This window comes from Rosa rugosa, chromosome 4, assembly GCF_958449725.1.
Source record: "Rosa rugosa chromosome 4, drRosRugo1.1, whole genome shotgun sequence".
In the NCBI taxonomy this organism is placed as follows: Eukaryota; Viridiplantae; Streptophyta; class Magnoliopsida; order Rosales; family Rosaceae; genus Rosa; species Rosa rugosa.
Window position 1 is genome coordinate 1175717 of NC_084823.1, and position 17867 is coordinate 1193583.

The window sequence follows — 17867 nt, forward strand, 5'->3', positions numbered from 1 at the left end:
ACCCACTTGTGATATCCAAAGCCAGTTGTCCCCAATGGAGCAAAGTCCAGTTTGTTCAGGTTACTCATCCTAAAAAATGAACAAGAAAAGGGATTAGTTTCGGAGTGGAAAAAGTTACCACAAAAAACAATAGAAATTTGTGAGCGTAATCGAGCCCAAGAAATTAGGAATTTCTAAGTCTAATTGCTCCCAAGAAATTCGATTCCAAGAGATATTGGATTAGATCGAAACAATGATGTGTGTGGTCGATTGTATATTCTCAACAAACTCTTAGTTTGGAGATCTCAACAATCTCCAAGCTTAGAGATAGCACAAACCCCCACAGTTCGGCTTAAGTCTCCCCACAAAAAAAGAAGTGAAGGGTAGAAGAACGAAGGTTGAAAGTCCCCGAGAAAAGAAAAGAATTAAAAGTACTTGAAAGCAACAACTTTTAGTAAAAAGTACCTCGAAATAGGGTCGCCAGAAAATGGTCGGAAAAAGTTGTCGGACGTGGCTGGGTGCTAGCTGGAGTAGGGATAGGCGTGGCTGGAGGGTTGACTGGGGATGCTAGCCGCAAGTGTGCGTGCTTGTGCGGGCGCTGGCGATGGGTTATGCGTGTAGTGGGTGGGGCAACAGATGAGATGCGCGCGGGGGCCTAGGGCAGGCTGCTGTCGAGGCGAGGCTAACAGAAGGGGTCAGTGAGGCTAACAACGGTGTCAAGCGAGGGTGTGCAAGGCGAGGGATGCAGCGTGCAGACAGGGCAATCGAGGCTAACTTGAGGGGCGAGTCTAGCATGGGGCTGTCGGCAAGCAGAGCTGAGGACTGGGCGAGGCTATCTGCGAGATTGTGCGTGCACAATCGTGTTATGACATCACTGGCGAGGCTAGCTGGGTAGGCGGGCGAGGCTAATGGCATCGAAGCGAAGCTAACAGGTAGAACACGGGGCGCAGGGTTGCGCAGGCAGGTGCTCATAAGGGGGACGAATCGAGGCTATTCCGGTGAGGCTAACCTAGACAGTTCAGGGATTTGCTGGACTTCCGGTGGCCGGTTCAGTGCCTTTACGGCCGGTTCTTGGGCTTTTGTTTCTGGTTCCTGAGTTCTGGGATTGAGGTGATACCTGAAGCTAAGTTTGGTGGTAGGAGATGATCTGAAAGGCGGCAAACCAGTAGAGGATCTCTTTATGCTTCCTGAGGCCAGTTCGGTTGTTTTCTCGCCGGTTCTAGACTCTTGGGATCAAGTTCTTCAAGTTGTGCGGCGGAGGTAGCTAGGGTTTCGAGTTTACGAATTTAGGATTTCAGGGTTAGAACTTCGTGTTGATAACGTGTTTTAGGAAAACTAAAATTGAGAGAGAATGAGTTGTGCTTTCATTGATAATAGGGGTCTTTTTATATAGAGGATTACAACAAGAGAATATGAGTCTTACAAGGAAACTAAATTGTACAATGATTAAGATATCTTCGAAGATATCTGTAAGACTAACTCTATTACAACTCAGACAAGTAATCAAAGTTTGGGCTAGACACATAAATTAGATGTCCTTAAACACGAATAACACATCTACGCATTTTTTTTTGTATTATACACATCCCATATTTTATTAACTATGTGTGTGAGTTATGGATCTAAATTTCTGACAACAAATGTTAGAGAGAAAATATCACACATTAGAAAAGTGACAAAAGATAATATAACTTATAAATTGGTGGATTACACCCAATTGTACTGAGGCCTTTTGTAATTAAAAACTAACACCAAAGTGGTAGCTAAGTTGTGATAGTATCGATACAATGGTGGGTTACGGGCCACGCTTATCGCTGTTAAACATGGTATCAGAGCAGATCCCTCTCCAATTGCGTCTCCAATTGTCATGGTTTCAAGTTTGGGTTCCTTATATTGCCATCGGGAAATTTCTATTTGATTGTTACCAAGCGTTCAATGTGGGCTTTGGATTGTTATATTGACCAATTTCTAGAATTAGATTTATTAATTGATTGCACGTGAGCGGGCGTGTTAGGAGAGAAAATATCCACATTAGAAAAGTGGGTGGATCACACGTTAGAGGCCTTTAACGTGTGATCCACCAATAATGGGTCACGGGCCACGCTTGTCGTTGTTTAACCACAAATGGGTTTGAAATGTTTTGCTCATGACAAATTTAAAAGAACTATTAACATATTCTAAACCTTGCTGTCATTGCCATGGCATGGTAGACAGGCTAGTGGTTTGCCTCTTTGTTCTGAGACTCAAGGATGCCCTGGTAGCAAACATAGATCTTAGTTAGTACTTTTTTAGGAAAAAAATTAGGATTAGGATCAAAATTAAGAACATTTTTGGAATATGGATTGAAATTAATTCCTGTTTAGTAAATTGAACAGAAATAGTAAAATACAATGCGTGGGATGATAAGTATGGAAGGTGTCAAACTGTCAACAATATTAGCGTTACTCATGGATTGATTTATTAGCATAATCTGTTTTTGTTGCTTCCAGGAGTAACACTTGTCTCATCTGTGTTTTCAAGAAGTGCCTCTTTAGACATAACAAAGGCAATGCATTCAATTCAATCACAAGCAAAAGCACGTCTCACTGATCCCAGAATCAAGGGTAACCAAGAGTTAGAGGAGAAGATGAAGAATAATAATGACACAAAAGTAAGGCCTAACGACAGGGAAGTCATCATCACTGTCTATGTTGAATCAGATTCCCTCTCGCATCATCCCATTAAGAAGATTAATCCCAACACAATCTGCAGAAAGCCTCATCAGACTGCGACAACACGCGTCTATGATCGCCGGGCTCACACTACAACAAAAGTCATCATTTCCGACGAAAATTTCCGACAGCACAGAGTTGCCCTCGCAAAAAAGCTCCTTTTTCGACCACAAAAAATGGTCGTCGGAAATGTTCTGTCAAAATATATTTTATTTCCGAGGGACAATATGTTGTAGGAAAAGAGTTCCAATTTTGTCGGAAAAACAAAAAAATTGGCGGGACCTTTTGGTGCCAGTATTATTTTCGACAAGATTTTGTGTCGTCGGTAATGATAGACCTATTTCCGAGAGGCAATTGACTTTGTCGGAAATGATTTCTTAATTTCGAGGGCAACAAAGTACCCTCGGTAATGAACAAAATATTTCCGACAGCTAGTGACCCTTGGAAATATTTCTCTAAATTGTATTATTTTTATAAAAATATTATGTCAAAGAGGAGAATTGAACATAGGATCTCCAACTTTCAAAATTAATTTGACCATTTTTCCACATGTTAATTGATGAGTATATTATTAGTTGATTAGAATTGATGCATATAAACAAAACAATTTTATTATATATTGGTTATAAGGTAAGATCGGATAAATCTCATAGTATATATATATATATGCACACACACACACATATATATATACATATTTTATATATATATATATATATATATATATATATATATATATATATATTATAAGTCTCATAGTTATATATACATGATACGTACGTAAGTGCGTGTTTTGAATTTATATAAGAGCTAGACTTGATCGATCGATCATGTTAATTGGGAGGTTCCGCCCTAACCCAATATATTATTAGTTGCGAAAGTAGATAAGAGATCATCTATGGTAAATCACGATTATGCTAATTGGGAGATTTCGTGCTAACTGGGATGCTAACTAGGAGATTCCGCATATTTAGGAGATCGATCATGCTAACTGAGAGATTTCGCCCTAAACCCTAAACCTTAATAGTAAATCATGATTATGACTACATTAACAATCATCAATTGTGCTGGAAACTTGTATAAGTGATCTACTCATGAAGACCTAAAATTGAATAGTGGAGATGTCGATATATGTAATCGAAAATTGGGTCTCACAAGAGATCTCTTAAAATGGCAAAAAAAATATCCGTTAGTGAAAGACTTCTACACACACACACAATTCATTGTCGATCGATCATGTGTGCTTGTCCACACACACACACTATACTGTTACATAGTACTATTCATTATCGATCACATACATACTACATATATAGTACGACTGTCCCTCCACACATATATGCATTCGTATACAGTAGACATTGATCGATCATATACAATTATATAGAATATCTAGACGAGAAAAAATTGAATACTAGCGAGTACATTTTTTTTTTTTTTAAAGGCTAGCAAGTACATATTTATTTATCAAGAATGTTATGAAATATTCTTCATTGGTCGATCTTATATTAGAATAAAGATGTTGATCTACATAGTGTGACATACCAACACATATGCATTTATATATAAGTTCCATGAAAATTGATTAAAACAAAAAACAAAAGAACTTCCCGCCTAGGGAGGAAAAAATTTCCCTCCTATCCTTTCTCCCGCCTGTGCATTTTTACATACCCTAATAAGGAGTCTTATCTCACCAAAAAAGGGAAAGACTCCTTCTTTTTAGTTCGTCTAAATAATTAAAAAAAAAAACTTCCTTTGCTACGCACTGAGAAACAAAACCCTAAAAGTTCATCTTTCTTCCTCCTCTCTCACTACGGCAATGAAGAATTGAAAAGTTGAGAAGCTTCTTGATTGATTGGGTGACAATTAAAGGTTTGTCCATCTCTCCTTTCTCTCTATTAGTTTTCTTAGTGAACTGTATAAATCAACTGATATGTCTAAATTGTTCTTGAGGGCTCACCTACTTCTATTATGTCAAAATCGTTGGCATAATCCTTTCTCCTTGTATTGGGATAACCCTAATTCTTTCGATGTATGCAGAGTGCTCACAAGACCATCCGCCATTAACACAACTACAGCCTCTCTCTCATTCAATTATTTTTATGTGGAAGGAGTTAACCTGTACGTGGAGCTCTCCATGACATCAATTTAGTTTTAAATTTGTTCTAGTTTATCTCTGCGGAACCGAAATCTTGGTGAATTTTCTTCTGTCTAGGGTTTTGGATTGAACTCCAGAAAATCCATATCCATACATATATAAGATTCTTCTGTCTAGGGTTTTAGACCTCCAGAAAATCCATATCCATACGTATATCCATATCCATATGTAATTGTGATGCTTATGGTTAATCTGCCATCCAATGATATATGAATAAGCATTCTAGAGATTTCAAAAAGCTTGATTTTCTCAAATACATGTGCTGGTGTAGAGTAATGAATTGGATTGATTCAGTGGTAATGCTTGTATGTTTTCTCAGACTATTTCTTACACATTTTTTTTTTTTGGATATGTACAGAGTGAAGTGAAGTCGGATTCGTTGTTGATTAATTCTTTCGGTGCGGAGTGTTGTGGTGGAAACAAAACCTAGAAACGTTTTTGAGATGCCTGCAAATGAAGGAGAACCATCTCAAGAAGAAGAAGCTCAGCATGGTTACACACATGATAATCAAAATGAGGACGAAGATTTGGAATAGAGAGCTATGATAATTGTTCATATGCTTTTGCTGTAATTGATTGCTATATATGACAAAATGGCGCAAAGAGGAGGTAAGAAATAGAAACATTGGAGTTTGTTATTTTATGTTATTGATTCAATATATATCTTGGTTATTAATTTGAATAATCTATTACATTTATATAAATTGGAAGTGAATGCTATATATGACTCTCTAATTATTTAATCTAATAGCTTGATCGAAATGGAGTCGAACCTAGCCCAATAGAGTGTTGGAGGAAGTTCCATGTAAGTAAAGCAAATGACGGAAAAGAAGAACATTGGAAAAGTGACAAGGCTAGGGAAATTTATGTAAGTTTCTATACTGGATTCGTAAGTCAAATTTTTTCTATTCATATATTATTGTGATGGTTTACATATGATTAAATTTATATAATTTTATTTGAAGGATGATCTTACTGAAAAAAAGAATAGAGTGGAAGAGGTGTTTGGTGAAGCTGATGATTGGGAAATATATCAGAAAGTGATTGGTGGGCCTAGTCATGGTCGTGTACTTGGTTTAGGTGCTGGGGTGAAACTAAAAGATTACACTTCACCTAACCAAACTTGTAATAAGCCTACATGTTTGGAACAAAAAGAAGATTATGAAAGAGTGAAAGGCCAAGTTGAATCTCTGACAGATAAATTGGACAAGTTGACTCAAATTGTTCAAAGTTTGCTGCCTAATACCTCAGACAATTCTAAAGCAAGAAACTCACATTCTGTGGTACTATTTCTGTCTTTCAAATATTTGTATATGTTTCTATTGTTCATGTTATTTACTGCATGTTTTAGCTCTTACTTATTTTGCATTCTAACTTCTTTGTTTTTCTTTTACAATAGGACAATATTGCAACAGATTCAAGTGCACATCATGATGAAGATGGTACTGATGAAGATGGTGATGAAGATGTTGCTGGTGAATATGATGCAAACTCTAATGAGGACTTTTATTAGATATATTGTTAGCTTCCTTGCTTAAGAAATGATTATATCTTTGTTTGAACATGTATGAATGATTAACTATGTTTCTTCTAATGCAATTTTTTTTATGAAGATTTAATTGTCTCTTTGATTCATCTACCTCTTCCAATCAGGTTAATTGACAATTAAATTGCGTGGGAGGAAAAAAAAAATTGCTGACAAATTTCAACGAATAAATCTTGTGGAAAAACATTTCCGACCACTTTTTCCGACCACAATATCATTCTCGGAAATATTAGATTATATTTTTCCGACAGAAAATATCAATTTCCGAGGAAAATATGACCCTCGAAACTTATTCATTTTCGATGCCAAATAGTCGTCGGAATTAAATATTCTTATCGGAAATAGTTTTTTCCGACCACTACTATTCGTCGGAAATAAGTCCTTGGAAAAAAATGGATTGGCTAGCAGCCAATTTTTTCCTACAAGCAACGAATTATTTCCAACAAACATTTTTTGTCGGAAATACTATTTGTCGTCAATGAGGAGTAACAATTTCCGACCACCAAAAAATTATTTACGACCACATCTGGCTGTCGGAAATATATCTTTTTCCGAGGGTTGGTCGGAAAAAGACTATTTCCGATGGTATTTTTTCCGAGGACCACCGAGGGCACCTAGCGGTCGGAAATAGCTTTTTCCGACGGAGAAAGTGGCTTTTCCGACCAAATCGCACCCTTGGAAATGACTATAATTGTTGTAGTGTCATCTGCTTGCTTATGCTCAAGAGCTAAGAAAAACTGCTAATTCCCAACAGGTGCACTGGCCTAAGAATGGCTCAAAGCCTAAGCACAAGGCAAGTATAATTTCATCTTTTACCAGATATTGTAGATCGCTCCTAGAACAAGATTTCTTATTGTTAATAGTTCGATTGACAGTTTAGCGACACAATATTATGACATTTTCTAACAGGAGAAAAATTTGCAACAAATTATCAAACTGAAAATGTATGTCATTACTGAGCAGCTAAATAGAAATAGGTTCACAACTCCAGTGAGACTCCGGAGACCAAAAGGTAGCAGATGGAGGTATCAGCGATTAGTACCAGAAGTTGACATACCGTGCAATTCCAAATGGAATAGTTGCAGCAACAGAAAGGCTACCGAATCAAAAAGGAATTCGAACATTATGGTACATTATAAACATGTCGATCAATCTTTTTCCACATTCTCCGTTTCTAGGTATGCATTATGCACATTTGTGTTAATGCATATATCTGTGTGTATGCAGAGGAAGTTGAGGTGTATGCTGAGAGGATTGATGCACTGCAACAAAGGTTCCCAAGTTGAACGGAAACATCATCAAGCTGATTGATCATTCAATTTTGTTGTTGTATTAGTGTATCAGTTATGGATGTTGATCATCTAGTTGATTGAGATTAAAGTGAATATTTGCTTGAGAGGGTCTTGTTCCTTTCACCCCACTTATCCAGTTCTGTTTGTTACAGTAGTGATTTCAGATCCATTATATCCTCCATGTGTGGAACTTTTGTCACATCAAATAGGTGCACGTGTAGAAGTAAGCATCGAACATCTTGCCAAGTCAAAACACTAAAATGAGGAAAATTTTGCGGCATTAATCCACCCATAGGAGAGAATCCAAACCCTGCAAGTAATTTGCTAACACAGGCTAATTATTTGGACTAATGTGTATATTTTCATACATATTTTATAAGAGGGATATGGTTAACATATTGATTAAACAAATTGAGAAAATGGATCATATGCTTGTTAGGATATTGAACTAATACCCCAACAAGCATCTGGAGTTGCAGGCATAACCACCTTAATTCGGAAAACAACTCCCAACCTCAAAAAGCTTCAATAGATTGTTTTTAACATATCCCGTGCGTAGTGCAAAGCTTAAGAACAGGGGATGGGAAAAATAAAGTACAGGCCATACAAAATAAAGCGTAGAAGACACTCGAGATAATAAAGAAACTTCAGGAAAAGAATCAACGCATCAAGGTACTGGTCTAAGAATCAAGAAATGAATAAACGAAAGCACAATTCATTTCCCTGTTCAAATGACAGCTAAGAGCAAATCAGTGCCACCTATGAGAGACCTCAAGCATGGCAACACCCTAAAACATCCAGGAGCAGTGCTCTGGTATTTGATTTCTCTACAATCTGTTAATCAGTAATCCTAATACTAATCACAGTGTTATCAGGCCACAGAAGCAATGCTAATGATAAAGGAAAAGGTTGGAGTCAACTGCCTCAGTTGACAATAAATAATGAAAATGCTAAGGAATACCATTACAACAATGTGCAGCAATGAGATGAAAACAGAAAAGACGCAAATAGTAAAAGCAGAACCCATGACTTCCCACCTTCAAGACAACTTATATCACACAAATCGTCCAGGTGCACGTTCTTCTCTATTTCTACGCCGCCGCCTCGGCCTACCAAATATTACTCTGTTTCTTGAGAAACTGCGTCGAGGTGCAACAGAAGAATTAGAACCTGCAGCACGTGAAAAATCATCATCATCTAATGAGTCATAGTCCCTTTGAAACCTCCGCTGTGAAAAAAGACCACCATTTAGACCAACAAATGGCCCAAATCCCAAATCATCGATGTAGTCATCTAGTTCAGAATCGGAATCACTGTACATGCCATCATGGTTAGGCTCCAACACATAATCCCCAAGGACCACTGCCCCTGGTGTAGATGACATTATGGTGCTGATTACATCATTCCTCTCTCTTTCACGCTCAAGCTTCTTCCATTTTTCTTCCAGTACAGGATCCACTGCCCGGGGCCGTGCCAATGGGTGCTTTGACTTAACATGTTTCTTGAGTTCTCTGTAAGTTCCGGAGAATGAGCACTTATCCTGCAGGCAAGTTCTCTTCTTGGCATTAAGATGTTTCCTTGCCCGTTCCACCACTGTGCAACCCTTAACCTGCCCCCGACAGAGTGGGCATAAAAGCTCCGGTTTCTCCCCCTTCTCTATGGGCTCCCCTTCACTCGAATTAACACCTAAGTTTCCAACTGATCTATCCCATTCTTGAGAATTCTGAATAGAAGAAACTTTTGTGTATGCTTTTTGGTATTGTTCAAGACAGTTGGAATAGCGATGGCCAGTAGCACACATATAAGGGCGGCAACCCTTATCATAAGAGGAACAAAGGAGGAGAACTGCATTGTGAGGAGACTCCATACACACTGAACAGGTCACATCTTCCCAATCTTTCTTCTTTGATGCTTTGGCAGATTTCTTTTTTGCACGGACATTTTTAAGAGCCTTTAGAGCATATGAGGTTCTCCTCAAAGACTGGGAGTCAGATTTGCGGCGTAACTTGTTAACTTTGGCCATGTACAAACAGAACCTGAAACTTGACAAAAGAAGGTGAAGATTATTCTCAAGTTTTTCATAACAACAGTAAATCATGAGCAACACTAACTAGGTTGCTTATTGTACATTTCACATCTAACAAACATATGTGCAAGTTAATGTAATGATCTGTCTATGACTCAACCAGCAAGCATACAACTAAGTTCTGTCCCACCATAGGAAAAAGAGGAAAAAGCGCACCGCCTAGTCTCTGAATATTTCATAGTTGTATGTATAAGACCAAAACAGCTCAGTGGTTTCGATTCTGCTACTAAGAACTAAAGGAGTTTTGACAACCACCGTCTGAACCGAGTCCATTTAACATAGCTAATCAAACATGTATAACTCTTAATGTGAATAGAGTGTACTGAAAAAATCAAAAGAAAGACATACATTATACTGAGCTTTATAAATTGCGCAACCAAAGCATTAACCATTTGCAATGTTGATAATAAAATTTATCAGTTACTATTTTCAAGAAGGAAAAAAAAACTATCTTCATATTATTTCGACAATCAAAAACCACATACAGAAACACAGTTATACACAACACAAATCCCAGTAAATAAAGGCCCATAATAACCAACTAGCGAAAAGAAAAATGGAGAATATAGATGGGATTGTAGATCAAATAGTTATAGCTAAACTATGATAGGAACACTAGATATATACACCCAAATAACATACAATAAAGGGGGAGGACATCTTTTGCAAAAATTTAATTTAAACTCTCCAACGTGTTAAACTTGGGTGCAATGTGCAAAAATAAAAGTCGAGGTACTAAATTCCAGTTAACATCTCTTTGGCCATGCATGAAACTTATACAGCTCATGCACACCAGGATGTGGTCAAAGCCGGCCCTTGTGCATAAAAAGATCTTTCTAAAGGCCCAGCTAGCTAGCTACAGGAACATAAGAAAACAGCAAAACATCTACGAATTCATAAAAGTCCTAAAATAAATCAACCTGAGCCTCCACTAGGGATTTCAAAACGATCGAAAATTAATTCCATCTATACTATATAAGAGTACCCTCCTCCCTCAATTGCACAGGTAATGTCAAAATACAACCCCATTATATTTTTAACATTTTAATTTCAAAACAGATTTTAGGGTTAATTAAAGCATCAGAATCACCCATCAACTGTTTCTAATGGGCTCCTCTGTTATTCTCTTCTCACTCTAACATCATCACATTGCAGTATTGCACCCATACCAGCTAAGCATCCTTCTCGTAAATATATAAATAACATCATAACCTTTCTTCTAAAAAAAATAACATGATAACAGGGATGAAATTGTCAAAAATGTGAGATTCACATCTATTTTCATACAAGTAAGAATGATCCTTTAAAGCATGCACGTATTATATGAATGAAATTATAGTTGGTCTCACATAAAAAGTTAACCACAAACAAAAAAATGATCCTTTAAAGACTTATTCTTTTCAACCAAACACTGATTCAAACAATGGTCACCAGCGGAAGACGATAAAACCTAATGCATTCATCTACCCATAACAGAGAGAAAAAAATTTAAAAAAAATAAAACCAATTCAACCTTACAGAGATCGATTCTGCAGAATTGATCCTTGCGAAGACAATTGTACGGATGGAAATTCGATCAAACAGTGAAAAGACGAAAACTTTACAGTAAAAAGTAAAACCAAATCTCCGTTATCTGGTTATTTTCGCAATCAACCATGAAACAATGGAAACCCTAGAAAATGGGATTTTAAGTGTATGCGCAAATTGGAACCCTAGAAAATGGGATCGCAGAAAGGCACGAAATTTGAGATCGGGGGGGGGGGGGGCGGAGGAGGAGGGGTTTCGTACCTGGAAGCGTCGGAGAGATGATTAAAGTTCCGGCGGAGGTTGCAGAGAGAGAGAGAGAGAGTGTGTTTGGGTTTGGTGGGGATTGAATGGGAGAGACGGAGAGAGAAAGGAGAGAGCGTCCGATGATGGCGCTCGGTCACGTGAGGAAGAGGTGGTTGCGTTGCGTGCCCAACTTAAGTGATACTTATATTCGATCCGGATCCGGTCCGGTTCAGTGTGAGGAAATAGTGGCACCATTATGTTGTCATTTTGGACATGAATACATATGGATCGTGAAATCGTGACCGTGAAGGTGGTGGTAAATACATGGACTGTGTGGTAATGGGTCGGGTTCAATTTATCCAAAAAAAAAAAAAACCTTTATGTAGAAATATATATTACTTTACTATAAAGCCAGGCGTCCAGTTGAGTGTCAAGGACTTCATCAAATTATTGATCTTCCGATGTTGCCTACGACAGAGATAAAAATCAACTTAAATAGAAGATATTAGGGAGGGTTAATACTGTAAAACGCCAACAAAATGAAAGAAAATATAAATACGAAAGTGTAGAGAAAAACATCAACGAAAAGAAAAGAATCGCACGCACGATCTCAACTACAGACGAGGGATAACTGCAGAGCGCACGAACTCAACAAAAACGGAGACTGGGGATGATGTGGGAGGTTATTGGAGTATATATGGCTTCATATCAAACAACGGAATGAACTCAGAAAGAAGAGAAAAGCAAAACCAGTCTCAAAAAGAGAAAAAGAAAAAGAAAAAAAATTAACATCAAAATTGGCTCAGTCAAATTACCTAAAAGTGAGCCTCCCTAATTGTGATCGGGTATTGAGGGTTAAGTTTCCATTGATTTGTTTTTTGTTTTGGTTTTCTTTGTTCAAGTAAATCTCTATTTTGTGTCTGACCCAAACTCTAGGTTACTTGACCTAGTGGTAATAGGGTTTAATTAGAAAAATCTAGAGATTCCTATTCAATGTATGATTACCTTTTCTTGTATGATTTAGATTCTATTCATTGTAATCCTCTATATAAATAGACCCCTATTATCAATGAGAATACACAGCGATTTTCTCTCAATTCTCATTTCTCTAAAACACGCTATCAGCACGAAGCCCTAACCCTGAAAACCCTAATTTTGTAGCCTTCAAATTCTAGCATCCACCGCCCCACATATAAAAGCCCTAGCCTCAAGGAGCCCAGAACCGGCGGCGGAACCACCGGAACTGGCCGGAAACCACCTGAACCGGCAGTCGGAAAATTCGAACCGGCCACTACCCTGTGTCTGCCCTGAACCTGCCTTGTGCCTGCCCCTGCGCACCCTTGTGCCTGCATCTGCCAAGATCTGCCGACAGCCCCTGCGCGCCTCCTACCAAGTCCTGCCGAGACCCGCGCACCTCTGTGCCTACACCTACCGACACCTGCCGAAAGCCTTGCATAGCTCCTGCCGACACCTGCCGAGACCTGTCGACACCTGCCTAGCCCCTACCGAGCACCTGCCGACAGATTGCCTGCCAGCCCTGCACAGCCTCTGCAAGCCCCTGCAGCAGCCCAGCCTAGCTCCGACCACCACCCCCGACCACTTTTCCGACGACCTCCGGCGACCTTTTTCCAGCCAACTCTATCAACTTTTCCGGTCAAGATTTCCAGCAACTTTTCAAGGGAAATTTTTCTAAAAGTTCCCGTTTTTTAAGTTTTTCATTCTTTTTCTCGGGGACTTGCAACATCCCTTCTTCTACCCCCCCCCCCCCCTTTCTTTTTCATAGGGGAGACTAAAAGCCGAACTGTGGGGGTTCGTGCTCACTCCAAGCTTGGAGCTTGTAGAGTCCTCCAAACTTAGAGTTTGTTGAGAAGAAAAACAATCGACCACATACATCGTTGTTTAGATCTAATCCAAACCCCTATTGGAATCCAATTTTCTTGGAAGCGACTAGGCTCAGAAATCCATAATTTCTTGGAAGCGACTACGTTCAGTTGTTTTATAGTTTTTTTCGTGGTAGTCTTTTTTGCTCCAAAACTAACCCTAATCTTGTGTTGTTTTTTAGGATGAGCAACCTGAACAAGTTGAACTTTGATCCGCTGGAGACAACAGGCGCAGGATACCATAGGTGGGTCTGAGATGTGTGCCAACATCTTAAGGCTGATGGACTTCTGGAAACCATCCAAGAGCCAAGTCAAAACGTGCTCACTGTTGAGCAAGCTATCGCTTTTGAAGCAAATCAAGCTAAAGCCATAATTCTCATGATAAGGCACATGAATGACGCACTCCAAAGTGAATACCTCAATGAGGAAGACCCCAGAAAACTATGGGTGGAACTTGAGCAGCGATTTGGCAACGTTCGCGACTCCCTGCTTCCTGATTTAGAAGTGAGATGGCATAGCCTCCGCTTTTGTGATTTCAAGTCTATACTTGGTTATAACTCAGAAGCTCTTTGTATCAAGTCTTTAATGGAGTTTTGTGAAAAAACCATTACTGATACGATGTTGATCGAGAAGAATCTCTCTACCTTCTCTGTCTCTGCACTGATGATTTCTAAGAATTATCGGATTGATGTGAATGCAGAACGTATCACAAGGTTTCATGAGCTCATTGGTGCCATGAACGTAGCTGAGAAGCACGACAACATCCTTATGAAAAACTATAATGCTAGACCCGTGGGAACCAAGTCTATTCCGGAGTCTAACTATAGTCGCGCCCCCAAGGGAGGACGCAAAGAGCGAAACCCTAACAATAGGGACAATTCTGGACGTTCTGGTCCATATACTCGCCCTAAAGAGGAAGGAAACCGCCAAGAGAGGCGTGCACTGAACCGTGGAGGTCAACGTGTGAAGAGAGAGAGAGGCGGAGCCTTCGGCCATGGTGGTGACGCCACCAAAGGGAATGGTCGTCCAAATCGCGCCCAAAAGGCGCCTCGATCAAGGGAACCTGACCATAATGATGTTTGTCTTCAATGTGGATCAACCGGACATTGGGTCAAAGCATGTAGAGTATCTCATAATGTTGCAGACACATACAAGGCATATCGTGAAGCAAGGGAGGCGCACTACATGGAGCAAGAGGATCAAGAGGACGATCTCACTCTAAGGGTGGACGACTTCAAGGGCCAAGAAATTGGCGATTTTGATTAAGTCCATTTTATTTTCCAAGAGATGTAGGCAATTGCCATATTATTTTTATAGTAGATGCCAATGGTTTAATCTTTCTTCAAAGTAGGCGTACTCAATATAAATGTGATGTCTAGAAAGGTTTTGAGATTAGTGGTACTTAAGTGAGCCTCGCTCCACCGACATCTCTCTACTCACCTGGTCACATTTTTGTTGGAATTACTAAAAGAAGTTAGACGACTGCCATTGTTTTGCATTAGCTAGTTTATTGGATTAGATTTTGCTTGGTTAAGAAACAATGATGTAATTCCGTTTGGCTTATTAATAAAAGTTGAGTTCTTTTCTTTATGACTCCTTTTTTTAATTACGAGCTTTTCTGTTAGGAATGGATTCTGGAGAACTACAATGTCTTGCGGATAGTGCGACTACGCACACCATTCTACGCCATAGGCAATTATTCTTAGAGATGTTGCCTACATATTCCTCTGTGACTACGACGGCTGGGCCATCAGGTTTAGTTCAAGGACATGGAATGACCCAATTTCTATTGCCTAATGGCACCTTGATTAAAGTCGCAGAAACTCTCTACGCTCCTAAGGCAAATCGAACCTTATTGAGCTTCAAAGATATAAGAGCCAACGGATTCCATGCGGAAATGCATACTGAGAACGGAAAAGAGATCCTTTGCGTTACCTCTAATGATTGCGGACGGAAGTGCATCTTAGAGAAGCTTATGTGTCAATCTAGTTGACTTTATGTCACTACAATTCGACCAATTGAATCCAATAATGTAATAAGAGAAGATCTCTTGGATTCTGACACATACTGGCTTTGGCATGACCGACTAGGACATTCTGGTCGTGATATGATGCTCCATATACTAAAGACTTCACACAGATATCCATTCTTCAGAGTGAGAAGAAGCAAGAATCGAAAATTGATTCCCGGACTTAGTAAGACCGCAGCAACCGCAGCCTCTGGCGCTGCAGCTGTCTTGGGCCGCCGTAGGGCCGCCCATATCCCTTATGATGACACCATAAATGGCGCCAACCATGGCCATGACTCCATGAATGCTTCTCTCAATGGCCAAGACGCCATGGATGCCACTTTCCAAGGTTCCAACGCCACGATGGGTGATGTAGTCACACATTTTGCTTCTAATAGCGCTACAGACGCTCAAGCCCAACCAAAATTCTCATTGGTTGCTTCTAAGGCCCCTCGCTCATTTTGCAAAGCCTGTTCCTTCGGAAAATTAGGACCGAGACCGTCCTACGCAATGGATCCCAAAATACTTATTCTGTTCTTACAGAGAATCCAATGGGATATCTGTGGACCAATTCAACCATCAGGCGGACCTTTTAAATACTTTATGGTATTTGTTGATGCGTCGACACGCTGGTCACATGTCGTGTTGTTGTCCACTCGCAATGCTGCTTATGCTAAACTCCTCGTCCAGATTATCCGTCTACGGGCTCACTACCCTGACCATCCTATTAAGTCCATTCGACTTGATAATGCTGGGGAGTTTACATCGAAAACGTTCGATGATTATTGCATGTCACTGGGGATTGATGTAGAGCATTCAGTTCCCCATGTTCATACCCAAAATGGTCTCACGGAAGCCGCTATCAAACGACTACAAATGAAAGCACGGACATTGGTTATGCGTACCAGTCTCCCTGTTTCTACTTGGGGATATGCAATATTGCATGCAGCGATGCTAATTCGTCTACGACCCACTGCCACCCAATCTTATTCTGCGTTACAGCTAGTGATTGGGTACGAGCCTGATATCTCGCACTTATGCATTTTTGGGTGTGCCATTTATGTGCCTATTACACCGCCACAGCGTACTAAGATGGGTCCACAACGACGAATGGGCATCTATGTTGGAAATGAATCTCCAACCATCGTCCGCTATCTTGAGCCCTTTATAAGCGATCTCTTTACGGCTAGATTTGCGGATTATCACTTTGATGAGACAGTCTTCCCATCGTTAGGGGGAGATAAGAACACATGTGTTCAACAGGAACGACAGGAATTGTCGTGGTCTGTCCCCACTATGTCTCATCTCGATCCCCGTATCGTATAGTCTGAACTTGAAGTGCGACGAATAATCGAGCTTCAGAACGTAGCAGATACCCTGCATGATGCTTTTTCTGATGTTGCCAAAGTGACGAGATCACACATACCTGCTGCAAACGTGCCTGCAAGGATTGACGTCCCAATTACTGGACGTAACGCCACTCCTGTAACACCAGGAGATGGCGCCACTGCTCAGGATGACAGTGATGTGGCCTCTATGGCCTCAGGTCCCGCGAGGAAGCGTGGTAGACCGATTGATTCGAAGGTTACTCGCCCTAGAAAGAGAGCGAATGAGGCACAAACAAATCATTTGATCATCGATACTCAAAATCCGTCTCATGAGAATGTTCCGGATTATGGTTATGTCCAAGAGATATCATTGGAGGACGCCTCAATGTCAGAACATATTCCTGAGAACGTAGAGATCTCTGTAAATTACACTAGTGTACATGGGACAGGGGAAAGAATCTCCATCATCATTGATGATGTATTCGCTTATTCCGTAGCGCGTGAGATTATTGAGACCGATGACATCGAACCACGCTCCGTTGATGAATGCCAACGTAGAGCTGATTGGCCAAATGGAAAGATGCGATCTAGGCAGAACTTGATTCTCTAGCGACTGGATTTCTTCATAATTGGTAGAAAATAATGACTGGGCCGTGGAGAAAGTTGGGTAGTTGGCTAATGGAGAATTTCAGCTTACATGAACTTGAGGAAGAATGGAACAACTTGGAGTTGATCAAGTCTAGCAATACCATGTTTAATAGCTATGGTATATTGTTGTTGAGTAAAAACTATAAATGGTACCTGAACTATTGTAAAATGTACTTTTTGGTACCTATGAATTTTTTTTTTTTTTTTTTTTTGAAAAAATAGATAACTTCATTACTTATCCATGAATAAGAGTACCAACTAATGAAATAAGTCATCCTAAAATAGTATTACATTTGTGACATCTTTCAATCCTTAATTCATAGCTAAATGCAAACGGTACAATAGAAATATGCTGCTCAAGGTTATAAGAATAAAAATTTATAGTGAAATTTTCAAATAGAATTATTCTAGTAAAATAAAAATATACATTAAAAAATAAAATTGAGAAACTTCCACATTCT

General features: G+C 39.6%; 2 protein-coding genes and 1 long non-coding RNA gene across 6 annotated transcripts; 2 read left to right on the plus strand and 1 right to left on the minus strand.

The window, feature by feature from the left end:
* The first annotated feature begins 2473 nt into the window (after positions 1 to 2473).
* On the plus strand, positions 2474 to 8247 carry LOC133745428 (uncharacterized). The gene is made up of 4 exons (XM_062173494.1): positions 2474 to 2775; positions 7097 to 7187; positions 7358 to 7522; positions 7622 to 8247. The coding sequence occupies exons 1-4, from the start codon at positions 2528 to 2530 to the stop codon at positions 7703 to 7705; spliced, it is 588 nt and encodes a 195-aa protein (XP_062029478.1). The 5' UTR covers positions 2474 to 2527; the 3' UTR covers positions 7706 to 8247.
* LOC133742567 (uncharacterized) lies at positions 5531 to 6430 on the plus strand. The gene is made up of 3 exons (XR_009862623.1): positions 5531 to 5716; positions 5814 to 6131; positions 6248 to 6430. It is a non-coding gene; the product is annotated as an uncharacterized LOC133742567 (long non-coding RNA).
* Positions 8248 to 8385: 138 nt separating the features above from the next.
* LOC133745427 (uncharacterized) lies at positions 8386 to 11719 on the minus strand. Of its 4 annotated transcripts, none has more exons than XM_062173490.1 (2): positions 11561 to 11719; positions 8386 to 9722 (listed from the first exon to the last, which is right to left on the minus strand). In XM_062173490.1, the coding sequence occupies exon 2, from the start codon at positions 9707 to 9709 to the stop codon at positions 8741 to 8743; it is 969 nt and encodes a 322-aa protein (XP_062029474.1). In that variant the 5' UTR covers positions 9710 to 9722; positions 11561 to 11719; the 3' UTR covers positions 8386 to 8740. The 4 variants fall into 4 exon arrangements, with proteins under 4 accessions (XP_062029474.1, XP_062029475.1, XP_062029477.1 ...); XM_062173491.1 differs by having other exon boundaries at positions 8386 to 9728; XM_062173493.1 differs by lacking the exon at positions 11561 to 11719 and adding an exon at positions 11291 to 11527 and having other exon boundaries at positions 8386 to 9728.
* Positions 11720 to 17867: the final 6148 nt, after the last annotated feature.

Coding starts and splice junctions, on each gene's coding strand:
- LOC133745428 (XM_062173494.1), top strand. CDS start 2,528: ATGCATTCAATTCAATCACAAGCAAAAGCACGTCTCACTGATCCCAGA. Junction 2,776..7,096: donor CGCGTCTATGATCGCCGGGC/TCACACTACAAC, acceptor ATTGTTGTAGTG/TCATCTGCTTGCTTATGCTC. Junction 7,188..7,357: donor GCTCAAAGCCTAAGCACAAG/GCAAGTATAATT, acceptor ATTACTGAGCAG/CTAAATAGAAATAGGTTCAC.
- LOC133745427 (XM_062173490.1), bottom strand. CDS start 9,709: ATGGCCAAAGTTAACAAGTTACGCCGCAAATCTGACTCCCAGTCTTTG.